The following is a 20,330-nucleotide window of genomic DNA, read 5'->3' as shown; positions in this document are numbered from 1 at the left end:
TCAAGTCCCCTCTCTAGTTCCCCTCTCGAGTCTCCTCTCGAGTTTCGTTCTCTAGTTCCTCCTCTGGTCCCTTCTCTAGTCCCCTCTGTAGTCCCTTCTCTAGTCCCTTCCCTAGTCCCTCCTCAGGTCACTTTCCTAGTCCCTTCTCTAGTCCCATCTAAAGTCCCTACTGAAGTGCTGTTGGAGGTCCCGCAGACTACTCTTCTGCCGGGGGTCCTGCCAACCCCATGTCCTGTGTCGTTGGAGGTCCCGCAGACTACTCTTCTGCCGGGGGTCCTGCAAGCTCCTTGTCCTGTCTCGTTGGTGGTCCCGCCGACTGCTCTCCTGCCGGGGGTCCTGCCAACTCTTAGTCCTGTGCCGTTGGAGGCCCCGCCGACTACTCTCCTGTCGGGGGTCCTGCCAACCCTTTGTCCTGTCGCGTTGGGGGTCCCGCCCGTCTACTCTCCTGCCGGGGGTCCTGCCAGCTCCTTGTCCTGTCTCGTTGGAGGTCCCGCCGACTACTCTCCTGCCGGGGGTCCTGCCAACCCTTTGTCCTGTGCCGTTGGAGGCCCCGCCGACTGCTCTCCTGCCGGGGGTCCTGCCGGCCCTTTGTCCTGTCCCGTTGGGGGTCCCGCCGTCTGCTCTCCTGCCGGGGGTCCTGCCAATCCCGTGTCCTGGTCCTCTTCCGTGGGGGATCCTGCCGAGGCCTGTCCCACCAGCTCCGACACCGGGTCATGCCCGGCCTCCAGCGGTGTCCCGTCAGCACCTTCCTGCCCGGCCTGCGGAGCTGTCTGGTCTTCGCCCTCGAGCCCGGCCCCCTGAGTGCAGCGGGCCTCGCCCTCGGGCCCGGCCCCCTGACTCTTCCTGCCGCTGCCTTCGCCCCTCCATGGTCCCCACCTTGTACTCTGTCTTGCCCCCGGGCCGTCCGCCCGAGTCCCCCTTTTTGGACTCCGCCTTACCCCCGGGCCGTCCGCCCGAGACCCCTTCCTGGCCCTCTGCCTTGCCCCCGAGCCGTCCGCCCGAATCCCCCTTTTTGGACTCCGCCTTACCTCCGGGCCGTCCGCCCGAGACCCCTTCCTGGTCCTCTGCCTTGCCCCTGGGCGGTCAGTTCAGTCCCGTCCTCCTGACCCCCTCCTCCCACCCTGGTGGCTTAGTGATGCGTCCCACCTCCGGACCCCCTCCACCCACCCTGCTTGAGTTTTTGGATTTTTGTTTTTTGTTTTGGGACGTCTGGGATCCGTCCCTTGAGGGGGGGGGTACTGTTAGGATTTGTCTGTGTTGGTATTTTTCTTGTCCTTTTCTATCTTTGGGTTTCCTATTTTATTTTGTAAAGTGTTCACCCCTGTTTGCTTTCTGTCGGTTTCCCTCTCTGATTACCCAATTGTGTTCACCTGGTACCTATGTGTTTTCTCCTCCCTCCTCACCTGTCTCGTGTTTATGTGATTAGTCCTGGGTGTATTTAAGTTCTGGGTTTTCTGTCTCTCTTTGTCGGGTTGTCTTGTGTATTGGCTTGTCCTCGGTGAGTGTTCCGGTCTGTATTTGTCAGCATAGCCTTGGAATAAAGGAATTATTTGTACGTTAATCTGCATTTGGGTCCTACCTGCTTCACACACCGTAACAGTTTGGGAGGATTGAGCAACAGGTTCGAAAGAAGGACACCTTTCTTATGCCAGAGGAATACTACCAGATTTTGCGCAGTCATGGCAATGTACACGTCTATGGTCAAGACTGGGAGGCTTATGATTTCAAAACAGAAACACAGAAGTCATTTAAGCTAAGTGAAGCAAGAATGCTGGAATTCAGGAAGGAGAAACTAGGATTCAAGGCTGTGTATAGCGGTGAATACTGCTACCACTCAGTGTTGAAGAGAGGAAAGAAGTGGGAAAACTTCAAGCCAAGTCAGCTTCCCAAAGAAAGCACAGTGAAAGAAGAAAAAAGGAAGGATGTCCTGAAATTGGTGTGAGTGACAATGTGCGTGCCTTCTATGATGATGCACTCTCAGTCACAGATGAATGAGGTTGACTGTGACAGTCATGTAGAGTAGCTGCCCCTTGTGCCAGCCTTTTGAGAGTGGCCATTCTACTCTTAATGAATGGTAAGTTATTGAATGTTTTACACATTAATTAAATGGATTTATAGTATGCACAAGACTTGTGCAAATCAGTTTTCAATCTTCTTTACAATTCTTTACACATATATAGTTATATGAATGCAATGGATGTATAGTATGCACAAGACAATCGTACAACGTACAGCACTAATATGAATGTAACATGGAAAAGATGAATGTGATTTTGGAATTTCTGTGGTCTAATGTGATATTGTTGTTCATGATACATTTTCCTCACATGTAATGTTTTATTGTTGTAATGAATGTGTAGCATTAACAAGATGACCCGTTAAATACATTTTGGGAGCGATGATTGATGTATTTTTGGCCCAGTGCCCATATATAAGTTTAGTATTGACCAAGTTCAGAGGTTTTCATATGTATCAACTTACTTACTGTTATGTATTTTTGCACAATTTCAATATGAAAAATAAAATGGATCTATTGCATTTTTGAGGGAAAAAAACGTGTCATGGATTTATTGCATTTTGGGGGGGAAATTATCAGTTTTTAAAATAAATCTTTGAAAATCAAATTCTGGATTTTAATTTGTAATGTTATTATAACCTCAAGATGGTATGTGAAAGTTTGAAACAGAAAATAGTGGTTTTCACTTGCCACTTTTCTTGGTAAAGAAAATACATTTTTACTCAAATTAATCTACATGGATTTATAGCGTTTTGGAACCAAACTCTTCATATGTACTCAGATCTTGTACTTGAGTAAAAATAGAATACTCAGATCTTGTACTTGAGTAAAAGGAGAAGTACTTAGATCGTAGAAAGTACCAGAGTGTAGGAATACTCTGTTACAGTAAAAGTCCTGCATTCAAAATGTTCCTCAAGTAAAAGTAGAAAAGTGTTATCATCAAAATATAGTTGAAGTAGCGACAGTAAAAGTAGTCGTTGTGTCACGATCTGTCTGTGTTGTGTTTTGTCTTGTCTAGATCTGTCTTTGGTTTCCTGTCTGTAGAGGCTTCTCAATACTCAAATTACCCCTCCTCGACTCCCCTCCTCGATACTTAGACCCGCCCACAGGAGATGCGAGCGGAGGACCGAGGAGGGGAACCGAGGAGAGAGGAGGGGAAGCAGCAGACGTTTAAAGAAATGAGAACTCCTCTCCTCTGAGCGGTCATATTAAAGCGACGTCCGTTCATGATTACGTGGCAACAGCTGCATCAGCTGTCAGTGTTTTGTCATATTTTATAATCTCTGTTAGATCAGCTGAACATTGTTCCCCCACATATTTACTTTGAATTCATTGAGAGTGCGGTATAATGAGACAATAACAGGCTACAGATGCGGACACACAGACACAAATATATTTATATAAATATATGCAATTTAAAGTATGAGAGCACTCTCATAATAACGTAACACAATCAGAGACTGGATATATCCCCCCCCCCCCCTCTCTCTAGTCGCTGAAATGGGGAATTGAAATTACAGGCCAAAAGTTGTATTTGCAATTTAAAAGTAAGCAGAGGACACCAAACCAACTAAGACCTGTCTGTCCGCCGCATCTGCGCACACACTGTACCGCACACACACCTACACACTGTACCGGACACACACACACACACACACACACACACACACACACACACACACACACACACACACACACACACACACACACACACACACACACACACACACACACACACACACACACACACACACACACACACACACACACACACACACACACACACACACACACACACACACACACACTGAACCACACACACCTACAGCTCCTAAAGCATAATCAGGCTACAGCCGTTGTGTATTTTATTATGTGAAGCACTAAATGGTTTTAGAAAAATATCGACTCTTTGTTTGTAGATATCTACTAAACTAAAGCAAATAAAGAGAGTAGGCCTGTTATACTGAGTGATATTTATTTTACACACTGCTCTGCTTTCTGCACGGGCCTCACAGCTGTTCTCACTGTAAACATCGCGTTGCGATGAGAGCAGTTTCTAAAATAATATCCAGGGGATGCATGCAGAGCTGTCATTGGCTGAGATAAGTCCGGCCGTGTGTCACGCCTCCACCGTTCCCGGAAATGCATCCGCGGAGGAGCCGTGGAGGAACCATCAGTGTATCCTCGGTTATAGCTCCTCCAGAGAGCCTCCTCGACGCTCGATCCTCGGTCCTCGGTGTACATTTAGAGAAATGAGACGTCCTTCAAAATGGCGCGCTGAAATTCATTTCCGGGTCACTACCGGAGGACCGAGGAGTCGAGGAGTCGAGGAGTCGAGGAGGGGAAATTTGAGTATTGAGAAGCCTCTAGAGTGTTCCCTACCTGTTTTTCTTGATTGTGTTCACCTGGTGCCCCTGTGTTTTCTCCTCCCTCCTCACCTGTCTCCTGTTTCCTTGATTAGTCCTGTGTGTATTTAAGTTTTTTCTGTCTGTCATTGTTGGTTCGTCGTTTGTCTGTGACTGTTCTGATTGTCCGTGTGCCATATCCTTGAAATAAAGGCATTTTCAGTTTTTTCTGCATTTGGGTCCTGCCTGCTTCACTCACCGTAACACGTTGTGCTCATTTCAGAATAATATATATGATATATTTTATAATGATTGATCATTAAAGTGTTCTCAAAGCTGGTAAAGGTGCAGCTAGTTTGAATGACTTTGTATACTGCAGGGTAGCTTGTGGATTTACTCCAGGTGGAACTAAAGTCTGATTTAACACTTGATTATATTTCAAATCATTAATCCAGATCTGTAAAGTAACTGAAGGTATTAACACTAGAACCGCCAACGGGTACATTTTACCCGCAGCTGTTTTTTGATTGTATGTAACTTGTTTTCAATAACATATTAAAGGCTCCCAGTCTGTGCCTTTTCCTGAAAGTGTGTTATGTAGCACCCTCTGTTGTTAACAATTGTCAATATGAAGTCAGATTGAAAACATTTCCAAAAAAATTGCCATTTATACCTATATCCGCCATCGGGTAATATTTACCTCATAGAAAATGCAGCGTAAACATGACGTGTTGCTATAGCAACGCCTTTTGTCTACTGCGGTTCCTTATAGATATATTGATAGAGAGAGAGATAGATAGTGTAATATCTTGGAGAATACAAGATCTTGGATGACTGAGCTCACGTTGAGGACGTAATGCATGTGTGCAAGTTACGTGACAGTTGAATAAAGATGGACACTCGGAATGAGAGAAGTAGTCCGCGTCATCTGTTTATGTAGACAATTATATGTCCATAGAACAGAACATTACAGATAGATTGATAGATAGTTATAGATAGAGATTTGTATATAAATAAAACACAAGTCTAACACCAAGCGTTTTAAATCAGCACTCTTAGCAATATGTTTTACTTCATGTTATCTGCACAAACTATATCATTATGAAAAGCTGAGAGTCCACAGATTATATTGGTATAAACGTCATCCCTGTGCGATCAAAACTCACTGTTCTGTATGATAAATAAAAGAACATTGTACCTTGAAAATCAATAGCGGGTACATTTTACCCGTTGGCGGTTTTAGGTATACAGCGACCTCTGGCGGTTCTAGTGTTAAATACATGTAGCGGAGTCAAAGTACACCATTTACCTCTGACTTATGTTTACTGCCAACCTAAAAGTATCTCAAAAATAGTAATCAATAATGTATTGAAAAGTTATTTGGCTGATTGTTTTATATTGGCTCAGCCAGGTTATATGAGAGGCCTATAGTCTACGTACAGATCACTAATTTTGAAATATTAAACTTAGTTTTCTTTTTTTTAATTTGTCATCCTCCTATCACGAAACACACATTTGGTTGTTTATAGCATAAAGAACATCTGATTTAATGTAAGGTAGGGAAATAATCATTTGAGTATACGTATGTGTATATAAATATGTAATTTACAATAGCTGTAAGATGCTTGAAAAGCTTGAAAATGCACCTTGAAAATGCTTGAAAAGTGGTTGAATTTGACTTTGGAAAAGGTGTAAGAACCCTGAATATTTATTATAGGCTATGTATTGGTGCCGGTGCGTTAAGACCACCTCTAGTGTCGGATTTTGGAAAATGAAAATTGAGTTTTCTCATGGCAGGGACTTTACTTCCTCTTGACACCATCGGTTATTTACAAAAAAACACCTACATATACTTGTTATTGTGCTTCTGTCTGTCTGTGTCTTTTCATCTGCTCCGTAAACTCCTATTAAACATCCATAAACTCCCTCGACGCATTGCTCGCTCTCTTTTCTTGATCGCTCTCTCCCAGGAGAACCCTTCACTGCCCGCTTCATTGTAGGATATCTGCCATGTCTCTACTTTAATTTGACAGTCTCTGTTATTAAGTTATGGAATACTAAATAAATAAGTTCATTAGATACCTTACCGTTACTGCGCTCATAAAGAATGATAAGAATAATGTGTATTGAACTGGTCTAATTAATTAGTGAGTTTATTTAAGGTAATTATAGAAGCCCTATTTTATCAGTATGTCTGCACAGCAGGTACAATGGTCAAACTACATTGAATTGTCCCCATTTTTTCTTTAATAGTTACTAACATTAGATATTTCAATGAGATATGGACCGCAAAACAAAAAATTGCCCTGGTTTTCATTTTAAAAATCAAGTCACTGAATTCAAGTAGTTGCCTTAGCTTATTTTGTTATGAGATGATGATGTGAATTACTGTTCAAATTAGTTGATGTCGTTTTGGTCTTATATTTTTTTTCGGGGGGGGGGCCCTTTTTCCAGTTTAGAGCAATTGCCCCTCCAAATGTCTGTGCACGTCCCTGTCTAAGTGTAGACGACCCTTGTATAGGCAGAAAAATCAAACCAAACAAAATTAACGATGCCACTGCTAGTCTATTAGCACTGATGCTAATCCGCTGCCATAATGTGTTTCTTGACAACCTCAATTTAGGCAGACCGCTTTCTTCGAATTCTTGATTTCCTGGAAATAATTTGGATTTGGCATTGCCATATAGCTTTCCGTTTAATCTGATTATGATGTACATTCATTCAAGTGCCCGAGGTGTGTCTGCTTACTTGATAACAAACACATAAAATCTCAATTCAAGCGTCGGTAAAAAACTGGCAAGTGCAAAAACTGAAAATGTAGGTCAGAGGAGCCAACTGGGAACAACTCATATTTCATAATAGGAGAAGAGAAGAGTGCCTCAAGCACCAGAGACGATGGAAACCATAGTGACTTATCTGCAACTTATCAGATGGGCTCAACAAACACAGAGAACCAGGAACTTTGTCTTCATACAAAACTGAGGCAGAGGAGACAGCGAGCGACAGCACTAGAGAGAAAGTAGAAAGTAGAATAATAGTGGGCTGATGGGGTTGAGTCAGGCCAGTGGACGGCTTTATCCCAGGGGAAGGGCTCCTGTGCAAAAACTCTACCTACATGGAGAATTAATGACCATCATTTATAAGGAGTCCATGAAGTCCAGTCCGCTGTGGCATTGCTGCCACTCTGAGCCAAGTTTTCCTTGCATCGCTCTTGCAGCACTGAGATAGGCCACTGGCCAGCCGGAGGAAATCTTTTTATCATCATGACACAGCCATGCAAATAGACGCATCTTGTCCTATTCTGAGCTGAGGCTTTTAAAGACAACAACAGACACCATGCCGTGAAACCACAGCGTGGTGAGGACATTTTGTTTCATATAAGAGGCTAATGTTTCAGTTTGGGATGTGAAACATGTTTATTTGCTCTGTCCTGCTAAACAGACAGAAAAATCCAAGGAGGTAATATTACTCTGGGCCTCTTTATCGAGATTGATGTCCACTTAAATTCAGGCTATGTCAGCCAGCGGCAACCTCCAACAAACAAGGACAAATAAGGAAAGTGAACAGGCCCATCTATGGCTCCTGTGAAGAGCTCCACAGAATGAAAAATGGCTCTATTGTAATTTGGATTCTGCAAAGCATAGCTCATCTGTGGTTCAGTCAACCAACTAATGGTGCTATATGAAACGGTATAGAAATGGATACCAAAGAAAAGGCATGTTATTCCTTCACACCCTTTGTCACACCTTGTCCTGATCAAAAAAGTCCTTGAATATACATACACTTCTCCACATGAAAACTGACTTTTATTTAAAGTATCTACAGAAGTAAAACTGAGCCGGTATAAGCAAATAATTTTGAATACCCTTTTCTTACCAGACCTTAAAAGCATTTTCAAAACACTTTATCTTTTAGAAACCTCACAAATAGAAGCTTGTGTTCCCAGGGGAATGATGCTGACAGACATTGGTGATTTTCATAATGCTCCTTTAGCCCCACCAGCAGGTCCAATTATTCCCTTTCTAGCAAATGATCTCTTAGATGTATTAGGCATATATTTATAGACATTCACGTTTCCAAGACAATGCATCCGAGCAATATTGAGTGATGTATAGGCTATATAACATATTGATCTCCTGACTTTTTATCTCAGGCCACCATGGTAAAAAAATTGTTTTCCAATAAAGAATTTGACCTGAATATAACATGCCCCTCCCTGTGTTTGATTTTTGTTTTAAACATTGAATCATTGATACATTGAAAAATATATGAAGCACTCTGATAGTGTCAGGTTCTTATGTTAGGGCTCTTATTATTGAATGTAGTCTTCAATTTTGAAACAGTAGCCTGTTGTATGTCAGCAGCATTGACGCTATCGCTAAGATGCTACACTGATGGTCCCACACATTACAATGGAACCACATAATGATTGAAACCACATTCTCACATTTGACAATCAGTCTTCTCATCAGGCTTAGACAAATCACTTTTTGAAATTGTCAACTATTCGGGGTCCCCCCATAACAACACATTGAAAAGTATTCAAGGCTACTAATCTTAAAGCCATGTATTGGAGCAGCGCTGATACTGTTCTGCACTGCTAAGGAAACTAAGCAGCATAATCCAATAATGAGCCCTTCACAAGCAGATTGTGTTACTAATGGGTTTGGAGATGTAATGGAATGTCAGTCAATGGATGCTGACTGGAGTGTTTTAAATATTTTGCCCACAAATATGTTGAAGGAGTCCTTCCCCCCGGTCAGTATCCTTGTTTTCACTCTGTGAAATCCACGTTACAGGGCACATCACCACCACAAAACTCAGAAGTGATCTGGACAGGATCAACAGCAAAGACAACGGAGCAGCTCAGAGCAAAGACAATGTTATGCATCACTGAGAGAAGCATTTTTCTCTTTTCACAGAATTCCTCTTTCTGCTAATTCGTAATTGTACAGATGGGAAGTGAGTCTGTAATTAGAACCACTCTAGCACATCTTCATGTAACTGTGAATGATTAGGCAAGCAAAGAAAAAAGAAAAGAAAAATGGAAATGAATGTGTTGTCACTTCAGATGCTTTTGCACATACATGTGAGAATGTTCATGTTTTATAATATTTGTTTAATGTCTTTAGACAAATGATGTGTGCCACAGCCTGGGACAATATCTGCCAGAAATAACTCATGTGTGTTGAAGCTACATAAAGTAATGCCATTTCCTCAGGCTTTTAAGTTAACCGTTTTCTCACTGTTCGGAAGCCTTAATGAAGGACTCGCAGTTTTATTTAAAATCTGTACATTTCAAATGCTGCAAAAAGGTCAATTCTAACAATATATATAATTGAATGGTGATTAACTATAATTGTATTGTTATGCAAGAGCAATTATCCTGCCAAGCAACCTTTCAATCGGGTGGTGAGCGAAACTTGTTTCTTTAGACATTCAATCTTTTTGAGCTGAAAGACTATAAATGGTTTGCATGGATTTTATGTGTTTCTTTATTCAAAGTAAAAAACAGACCAAACTACAAAGCAACCTTGCAATTATTGAAGTAAGCAGAATAATCTTAAAGTGGAAAAATCTAACCTGATTAATGTACTCTCTAATTTTCTCTAAATCCTCACTCTCTGGTAAATACAAGAGAACCATGTAGCCTGTTAGCTCAGCACCAAAACAGGTGGAGACCACTAGCCTAAAGTTCAGCCACCTTTACCGCATGTTTTAACTTAGTGCTGCAGAAATGTTTGACTAGTTTGATTTTATTTGAACCTTTGAGGGCATCGAAAGTGTGAACAAACAATGACACATCGTTATCTTTTAAGCTGGCAAATATTTTATTATCCACTCTCTTTCAGCTTGGTTTTTAGTCTCCATCATCTCATAAGTTATCGTTTACCAACTAGTCTTTAACATGTCTGTCTGCTGTGTGCTGCTGAGCAGGAACTACTGTGAACTTTTGAGAGGTTTCAATGAAAATAGCGATAGCTGAAAATACAACAATATGAGAGCAGTGAGAATTCCCTTTGTTGAGGAGGTCAAAGCTTCTGTAAACCATATTGTTTTAGGTCTATAAGCTTCAATCCTCCAGGCGAAACTCATTTTCCTCAGGTATAAGGAAACAAAGTCTAATTTAAAATGATTATTTCCTACATTGTGCTGAACAAGTATATTAATCTAAAATCAAGCCCCTTTAAAGTTTCATTATTTGTTAAAATGTTTGACCAGATCTTTTGTTTTCATACTAGCACACATAAGTAGTATCTAGAGGGAGATTTTTGGCAGTGAAGCTTTGCCTTTTCTTAACTCTTTGTCTATGGGTGGTGAAACAAGCCACAACGATTGCAAACAATCATCATGCATCCATTTCAATCTCAAGGTGTGGGTGAAATGGCTTTTTGACATAACTGTTCCAAGGCACTTTTCAAAAGCATCTATCCTCCACAGGGAAGATCACACAGGAAGGAAACATGAATAGAAATAACTCATTTACTATTGACATTACATGACATACAAGGCAATGATGGCCAGTCCAATGGGTCTATATTTAATTCCTATGTGAGTTTTATGTTGCCGCTTGTGAGTGTTCAAGCTCTCTAAATTCAAACCCAGTGTAGCTCTGATTGCACAATCAGGAGTTGTATTACCGCACATCAGATGCAAGGAAGCGTTCTGTCTTGCCTTCCAAGTCTAGGACCAACTAATAAATCCTTACATGCAAGAGAATGCAGGATTAGAGAGGCACACAGGTACCAGGTAAAACAGTTTAAAATCACATGGCTGCTTCTTTCTGCACAAACATTTACATTAACTAAGTATGTGGTTGTTCTTGCATTAATACATTTAAAAGAAAAAACGAATTAATTAATAGAAAAGCCAGTTCACCAGTGTTGTCGGAGCCAAATTGAACCCGGTGGTGGAGGAGGTTCATTAAGCCAGGTTGTGTGATGTGCATTGACCTATTCAGATCTGCTGCAAACGCTTAACTCGCGTTGCTGTGTAGAAGGAAAATGAGTATTAGACGACCTCATTGTGGTAAAGTGTAAAGGTGTGAGATTATCAGTGATTCAATTCATTCTGGGGAAAGAACACAATTCTAAACCCATCAGTATCCTTGTGAGCCTAAAATATGTTTGGTCAATTTGTCTGGTCTGACTTCTAGCCATAGGCTGTCCATTCACAGTGTGTTAGGCACATTTTTCCACACAATATTTTATTCATAAGAAAAAGGTTTGTTGCTTTAATATATGACTTGAATGTTCGTACACAGTGAGGTAGTGGCTGGATCCAGTTACCAAATGAAACAAACCCTAATTAAAAATAAATGAGAAAATAGAATCGCTGCAGATCACTTCCTATGTGGTGACATGTCTCTCTGAAGAGAACAGCAACAGCCCTGTAAACACCACAGCAACAAGATAAACAAAGCTGTGGCACAGTCACTTATGTATGAAAATAGCGGTGTATACTGCATTGGTCAATATTCATCACCACAGCATGTGATTGGTATTAAAACAACCTAATAGGAAGAATTTATGCAGACAGCCTGATAAATAACATCAGAATGGTTAAAAACAGCCTGCTTCACAACATCCACCAACTGGATGCACAACCGGAAGAGTTTTTAAACAACAAAAACAAGTAAACACTGTCAGAGTGATCATCTTAAAACAGATATCCAGTGATTAATGCAGAAAGCTCGATATATCCCAGAGGACCTGGCATGTGGCTCCTGATTATGTTCAGTGTAGTTCTCAGGTGTAAACAAAGTGACAGCTGTTCATCGACGCTTCAGTTCATGTAATTAAAGTCTAATCCCACTAATAATCACAGCAAAATGCACACAAACTGTTTTTTTTAAATGCATGATGGGAAAGAAAGTACTATTTATAACAACTTTCTAAGTTAAAATTGGGTATTTCTAATGTAATATGCACACAATACACTCCTTAAGAGCAGTGTGTTATTAGCATCTGGTTCCATAATAATTGCCCCTGAGCAAGTCTTGTCTTTAGGATTGGGGAGAGGTCAGCAAGGATTTGTCCTCCAGTGGGAACAAATGGATTAGAGACTGACTACTCAGCAGAGCCCATTTAATCTACTGTATAATTTATTCACATTGGATTTACTCAGTGTAAAATTAAGGAAGAAATGCACATGACAGGCCGGTATTATAGCTGTTTAGCTTATGTTACCTAAAACTATAGGCACCATTTTAGCTGCTGCGTGAAGTGTTTCATTGTACATACAGTAATGAGATGAACCTAATTAAACTATTTTAGTCCCAGAAACAATACCTTTCAACATGAATCTGAAATGCCAATGTGAGACTGGCGTATTTCAAATTTACAGGAGCCTTTTGAAGTCTACAGACAGCTTGTCTTTTTACTGAAATGTCTTGGTCTGTGTGAACTATTCATACCTTAAACTGCACTGTAACTTTGTATTCATGTACTTTTTATTCATGTACTTTTTATTCATGTATTTTTTCTTTTAATGTTACTTTTATTATCTTTTCTTTTTAATGACTGATTTTAAATGCCTTTGTCTGAATGTCTTTCATTTTTGTAAAGCACCTTGAATTGCCTTGTGTTGAAAGGTGCTATATAAATAAACATGCCTTGCCTTGCCTTGGTCATGTATGAATTGCTTACTCATCTTTTGCTTTGGGGCAAGCAAAACAAGCACATGCACAAGGACATTTGGTCTGGAAGTTTGGTAGTTGAATATACCCTCAACAAGTTCCATAATGTGTTGTCCACTGGCCTTAACAACAACAAACACATTTCAAAGAACATGGAACATCTAATCAAAACACAATACTTTACTGTAGGTAGCTATTCTTCTTTTGCTATGTAAGTGCAGTTCAGAATCTGAAAACTAGAAAATAAATTCAGAGATTATACATAGCAGTGCAGCTGCTCTTTAAACTCACAGCTGTTTAAGCTCGCCTGTTCACAGAGGACACAAAGTAACATTATGGATACCTGAAAGTAAGGCTGGTTTGTGTGAGCCACTGTTTCTTGTTCAAGTTCTGTCACAAGTTGGAATTCATTAAACAGAAGGGTGTTATTTCCTGCAAGTGGCTTCGTTCAGAGAGAGGGTGTTGTACGGGAAATCGTTGCTCTCCTGGGCAGAGCCTCAAAGTTTAAAGGATTGATCACTCTTTGGTTGGATTAATTTTCACCTCCCCTACATCTTGTCTGCTCTGGTCAGTGGAGCAGGTATATGATGTTTGTCTGAATGAAAGCCCTGGGAATAAAGATGAATATCTTAGTCTGCACCAGCTCTCTGTCAGGTCTCTGAGGTGTTCCTCCATATCTCTCCCTGAGACCTCAAGACAAAGCTTGTTATTCTTTTTTACCAACAGATAAAACCCATTTTTAGCTGACCACAATGTGTAAATAACGGCAAGAGGCCTTACAGTCGAACAGTTTGAGTAATAATCATTTACTGCTTTGCAAGAGAATGATTAGAATGCTAGAAGCATCATCTACCGCGTTCCACTTTTCAATATCTCCGTCTGTGCTGAACATGACAGAGCCCTCCTGATTATTTAACACCAAGAGCCAAGTCAATACCTTTTCTGTGGTTAGACCTTAAGCTAATTGAAAATCATTCATCCTTTAATGAGCATGAAATACATACAACTGGCTTTTCATCTTCACAGGGGAACAATAATCCAATTGACAAGAGCCCTGATGAAGATAGAGTGAACGCTGCCCTGTGATTAAAAAGCAGAAATGTAAAATTGTCTCATTGAATTGGTCTGAGCTGCTTGTGGAATAAATGTAGAACATTTTTAGTTTATTTAAAATACACTTGGACTCTTTGTAAGCATGCAACAACAGCATATGTTACTGACACATAATATATATTGCATTGTATTGGTAAAGAAGATTGATGAGTGAAGAGACTGATGAATTATTTTAATAGATGAATAGAGATAAACAAAACTGTACATTGATTCCAACTTAAGAGCAGGCAGACAGGAAATGCTGTTTGGCCAGTTTAAGCTGTGACAGGTGTTTCTTAGCAACCAATTTCCGACGGCTTTGAGAACAACAGCATCTGCAGTAGATTAGTTTGGGAAAGTTTTATATAACAGGTTTACCCGTCAAAAGACTTTTTCTTTTTATTATGAGAATATGCTTTGATGTCAATTATTTTCATTATCAATTTACCTGTGTTGTGTCTTTTGAATAATTAATGATCAAAAGCAGAAAATGCTCGCACAAAGCTGCTTACAGGCTATTTCAGGTTTTGAGTGGTTGTTAATAGTTAATAGAGTGGTGCAGTGACGCGTCCTAAAACCCGGAAGTAAGCTGCGCATGGGTTCCCTCGACAAAAAAGCAATGGGATTTCTCAAGGATTTTGGAAAACAGCTCGAAATAAGGTCTGTGGAAAACTGTTGGGGAATAATTTGCCCTGCATGTCCTCCTTCGCCCTCTGACGCAGCTGACCAACCTTGAGCAGCCGTTATCTCCCTTAAGGAGGGGCTGCCCTAGCATATTGTTGTTGTTGCCAGTTTATGACCGGGCAACTCTCTGTCAGAGATAGTTATCGTTATGGGACACCTGGAACACATCCTTCTCGGGGTGTAGATGACCCCGAGCCATAAGCGACAACAACTGTGATTCAGTGTCCTCAGCTGTTTAGTCTATCTATTGAAGAATGTTGATTATTACACTCTGAACTAGTTAAAACCTGGAACTACAGGAGGGTTCTTCGGAATTGATTGTGGCATCTCAACCGTGTGGTCAAACCGTGGCCCGTGACATGTCTTGTGAATTCTTTGGACGAAGCTCATAATAAACCATCAGTGTTTGCCATCAAAGCTCCAGCTCTCCTCGTGTCTCTCTGAGTCCTGACTCCGATTGCTTCAGAAGTTTCCCCCACAAATTGGCGTTACGAACCTGTTAGATAAATGCACGTTTTGTTCAGCCGGATAATATCCACATGTCTACCCTACTTTTATCATTTTCGAATCATAAATCTATCGATCATAAATCTATCGATTAGTTTTATGATTGCAGGCGTCACTGCACCACTCTATTACTGTGTGCTAATAATTCACTACACTACCTTATAGAAGAAAGTGACATAACAACCTGTTCCTTCTCCTCCCACACTGAGCTCCTCTGCACTGTTCTTGTTAAACACGTAGAGACATCCTGGACACTTTGGATCTTTTTAACAGATCTGTTGCCAAACATTTTCTCAAAAATGTCCCTTTATATCCTCTCATCATGCGATGTGTAGCTAGCTTAAGAAATCATTTTTCAGAAACCTTGGATGGTGTTTTCCGTTCATTGCGTAACAAACAAAGCTCCTTAACGGCCCGTCCACACAGCGGCGTGCATTGACGCTTCCCCATTCACTTTGAATGGGGTGACGTCACTTTTAGCCGAAATGCATCGTGGGAAGCGACGTGGAGCGTAGCTGGCGTGGCGCGCTGCAAAAGTTGAGCAATGTTCAACTTTTGACGCGTCAGCCAATCGAATCATATGCCAGTACAAGCTCTAGCCAATAAAACCGCTGCTTGTGTGTCAGGGGCGGGAGATTCATGTGATTGGTTGTTGGTCGAGTTTCAGACACGCCCGCCGGCAAGCGTCAGCGCACGCCGCTGTGTGGACGGGCCGTAATTCATTCATAACAAAAAATAGAAATATGCTTAGATAGGTATTCGACAAAGTTATTGTTGAAAATAAAAAAGGGTTTTATTGTGATGCAATTGCTCTTTTTACACATCTCTGTTGTACATGGTCATTGCAGTTTTTTCTTCAGAGTCCACATCAAATATATATGTAAAGCTCCATTAGGAATTTTGATAATAAAACTGATTCTAATGACTCTGTAATGTGTAATGTTGATAATGCAGCTAATCCAAGCCTTCACCCTGCAGCTTTAGTCCTCTTTGATCCGCTCATTGTTTTGGTTCGCTGGTCCATATAGTCCCAATGGCTCAACAAAACTTTGTCCAGCTGCTCCAAGGTCACGAGCCTGCACAAGCCGGTTCTACACTACATGCTCACTGTAAAATGGCCGAGTGCCAAAGATAATGATTCACTGGTGAGGACGAGTATGGAACATTAAGCAAGCCAAAATACAACAACATCACAAACACAAGGACCAAACATTAGCTAACAGGAGAGGAGAGTAAACATTAAGGTCAAATCATCCAACGCTTAGAATCTGCTGGATGTGTACATGTAAGTCGGGATTTGTTGGGTAACACACAGTGGATCGATTGGGAGGTATCTGTTGCTGTGAGTCTTAAGTCTCAGCCTTAGGTCCCAGGGAAACACATTTACAGTCGATTTCCTTTCTGTTATTGTTTGTGACATGTTTTCCAGTGACTGAGTAGTGTGCGGGGGAATTCTTTCAAGAGGGATGTGATCAAATCTCTCAGGGATTTGATAAGTGAGCTTGATATGCGAGCATTCGCTTTGGGAGAATCCTCAACTAGCAATTATGGATCAGGAGTTGGAGGATGAGAAGTAATTAATAAATAAGATCTTAACCAGTCTTCTATGCCCCATGATATTGCTCTGCTAATAAACCAAGAAAGCTTCGCTTCACTTCACAAAAACACATTACAACATTGATGTTTTGTGAATAGAGAAACATCTAATTGCTAAAACATGCTTTGGTGGTATGTGAATTTATTCAAAAAGTTGCAGTGGTGGGATTGAAATGTTTTACGTTCTCATTTTCACCACTTTAGATCAACCCCATAGGATGTTTCTATCTAAATGACAACATGTGTCATCTATGTTAGACATTCTATGAAATATTGAATACATATATAAATATCGTATTCGTGTTTGCACTGTCTCTGTGCTAAACAAGTTTCCATTGAACTTCTCCTCACACAACTTGACACTCCGCGCTGTGAACTTCTGCCCTATAACAAGTCCTCATTTAGCCCAGCAGGAGAGCAGAATCCATGAATAAAATCTTTTCAAACGCTGATAGAAGAATGACTAATAAAGCAGCTTTTTATCCAAGGCCCCAATGTGTGTCAATGGAAATGATATTGTCAAAACGTGATAGCAACACAGCACCAGCTGTAACCTCTCCTAAAATAGAAAGTCAAACTTGACAACATAACACTCCTGGTTCTGTTATCCTGCAGACTTACAATATAAACATTTTGACCTGAATCATATTTTAACATTTCATTTATAATATCAAACCATTAAAAACATTGTTAAATGCTTTAATGTAGTCACAAACATTGAGCTTATAGTTGAATATCCAACCTAATGAAAGAAATGAAAGGCAAACTAATTGTTATCCTTCAATCAATAGCTAACTGCGAAATGTAACATGCCAGATCAGGGAAACTGAAGTGCTAAATTAATCTTTCAGTGCTATACATTTAGTGGCATTTAAATACACTTAATGTAATGCATTCCCTTCTTTATGACCAGCCTTAAAGTGCCTTAACACCTATGTGTAAAACAGAAATGCTTTCATTATTGAGAATGCCAACATGAAGTTTTTTCCCCAAATCCACCACATCCATTAGAGCCATTTAACTATAGTGCAGACTGCAGAGCCAACACCAAAGCATAAACACAAACAAACATTTAATGGGTCTAATGGGAAATAACAGCAGCAGTGAGGTGAGAAACGGTTGGAGCGACGCTTGGAGAGACTTACCGATGTACAGATTCCACTCTGGATCCAGATCAGCCTGATTGGCCAGGCAGCCCTTCATGACATTCAGGCAGTAGTTCTTACAGGGTTTGACTGCCGGCATGCCCTGACAAAAGGGGCAGTACAGCATCTTGGTCAGAGCCCGAATACATGCTGGAGTGCTGTTTACCTGCAGGAACAGAGTGAGACAGCTGGCATTAGCACCAAAAACACACACAAGAATTATACTTTGTCATTTAGTAATACATTAATTCCATCATGCTTCCATGTTCTTTTCAGGCAATCTTGCTGAACGCATCACAGTTGAGGGTTATTGGCATGTTCAAAGTGAGCAGTAAATGTGTAATACCAGTGATTAGATTTATATTGTCTGTTTATTTTTGAAAAAAAGCTTCAGTCAAAGATATAATAAGAGCGAGCATGTTCAGAAATGCCATAAGATCCGAGACAAGGCTTTTAAACGTCTTTGTGAGCACTGTCAATCACAGTGTGTGTGTATGTTATCATTGTCAGATAATTTAACCTGGCATTTAAATGTCAAATGTTACATAATGCAAATATGTATTTGCCCACTCATCAGTAAAACTAGCTTTCATACATTTCATTCATCTTTATCAGTTTATTTCCATAAAGGAAATTGATGGTATTGTTTGACAGGCGCAGCTTGAAGAGGGCAGAAAGGTTTCATCAGTCATCACACTCATCAGGAAATACAACGCTTCAACAAATACATAGCAGATATTTCGGACACATATGATTTATTATTATTATTAATATGAAGACTTTTTTTGTTTTTATGTTGAATATACAAATATTACCATGAATGTGGATAAATACTGTATTATAACAATACGGTATTCTGTTTTTCACATTTGTTATTTTTTATTTGTTATTTTTTAATCTGTTAAATATAACAGAAATAAAGACTGAAAATGAAAAAAATGAAATGAAATATTTAGAAAAGATTAGCCATGATAAGCTGACATTATTTCTGCAGTGTGTTTTCACAGAAAACCTCTCCACCATCAATGGAAAAGAAGCCTTTACCAGCAATATGCCTTCACCAGCCCAAACAACATTACATTGACCATTGTGTTGTAGAGCTGGATTAATGAATAAATAATGAAGTGTTTGGTAATGGAGAGGGCCGTAGTGGAAGACTGTGTAGCCGAAAACATCCATCACTGATATCCAAGACCTCTAAAACAGAACTGTTACAGAAATTGGTTTAGAAATGCTGAAACTAAATAATGTATTTCTTGACATATGATCAATACTAAAGCAGATGTCTTGCTTATGATGAGTTTAGAAGCTCCACTTTAAGATGCGCTCAGTTCTAAAGCCATAAATATGATTGTGGAGGCACATTAAAAAGATTTCAATCAAAACCACAGGATTATTTTAGTAGGTGGAATTTAAATGTATTAATTAGCTACTATTGAATTCATAATGAATTTGTAGAAAGTGGAAAACAACATAATCAGTCAGTTTGACAATTGGTTGCGGCACTAATTGAGTGTTTATTTTTTACTGTTGCTATGTTTAACTTAAATTAAGTTTCCTTTTTATATTACACCACCAGAGTACAAATTGGAGTTTATGTGCAGCTTAATGTGGCACATTGAACGTATGGTGCTTATTCAAACCAAGCATTTGTATCTATTTTTGTAAATCAAAAATGTACTCAACTGGTATGACTTTGGTGAACAGCGGGGGTCGCTAATTTAGATTCAGTCCTCATGTCTAGACTCTGTGCGAACAAACTGCAACATCTTCTCAGTGATTGTCTGTTTTGCTATGTGTAAGCCAGCATGGTGACATTTCAGATAGTAAATACCAGAAATACAAACTGGACTGTGTGACCTTGTGAGGCTGATTTAATTAGATAATTTCTTAAGAGCAGGCGGCACTCAACATTCTTATCCTGCAAACGCAAATGCTTGCACTCTGGAGCTCTGTCAAAAGGTTTGAAATTAAAGCTCCTGGGTTGCAGCTAATGGACTTTTGATTGTGTTCCTTGAAGCACCAACAGGTATCTTATAAAGCATCTTTCAGACTGAAAACCCACCTTCCCAGACTAACACAGACATGCCATGCACTCACTCATTAATGTCTAATTTTCTTTGAAAAACAAAACTTTAGTTTTTTAAAACATCACTCAAAGCAGGTTTGCAGTACTGAAGACACTCTAAGTCAGCTTAACTTGCTTTAAACAAAGGCTACTGCTAAATAAATCTAATTTAAAGACCCTGAAAAAGAGAAATTCTTAAGGCCTTGTCCTCCCTTTGCCTACAAATCATCAAAGCTTT

General features: G+C 40.2%; 1 protein-coding gene across 2 annotated transcripts in view; it reads right to left on the bottom strand.

The window, feature by feature from the left end:
- Positions 1-20,330, bottom strand: part of LOC117467023 (glypican-6-like) — a 117,591-nt gene that overhangs the window by 46,721 nt on the left and 50,540 nt on the right. For both annotated transcript variants that reach the window (XM_034110579.1, XM_034110580.1), the window contains exon 4: positions 18,025-18,190. In XM_034110579.1, the coding sequence (XP_033966470.1) occupies positions 18,025-18,190 (166 nt within the window). The remainder of the gene's footprint in view (positions 1-18,024; positions 18,191-20,330) is intronic.

This window comes from Pseudochaenichthys georgianus, chromosome 21, assembly GCF_902827115.2.
Source record: "Pseudochaenichthys georgianus chromosome 21, fPseGeo1.2, whole genome shotgun sequence".
Taxonomy (NCBI): Eukaryota; Metazoa; Chordata; class Actinopteri; order Perciformes; family Channichthyidae; genus Pseudochaenichthys; species Pseudochaenichthys georgianus.
This window is presented reverse-complemented; position numbering and strand designations above follow the sequence as displayed.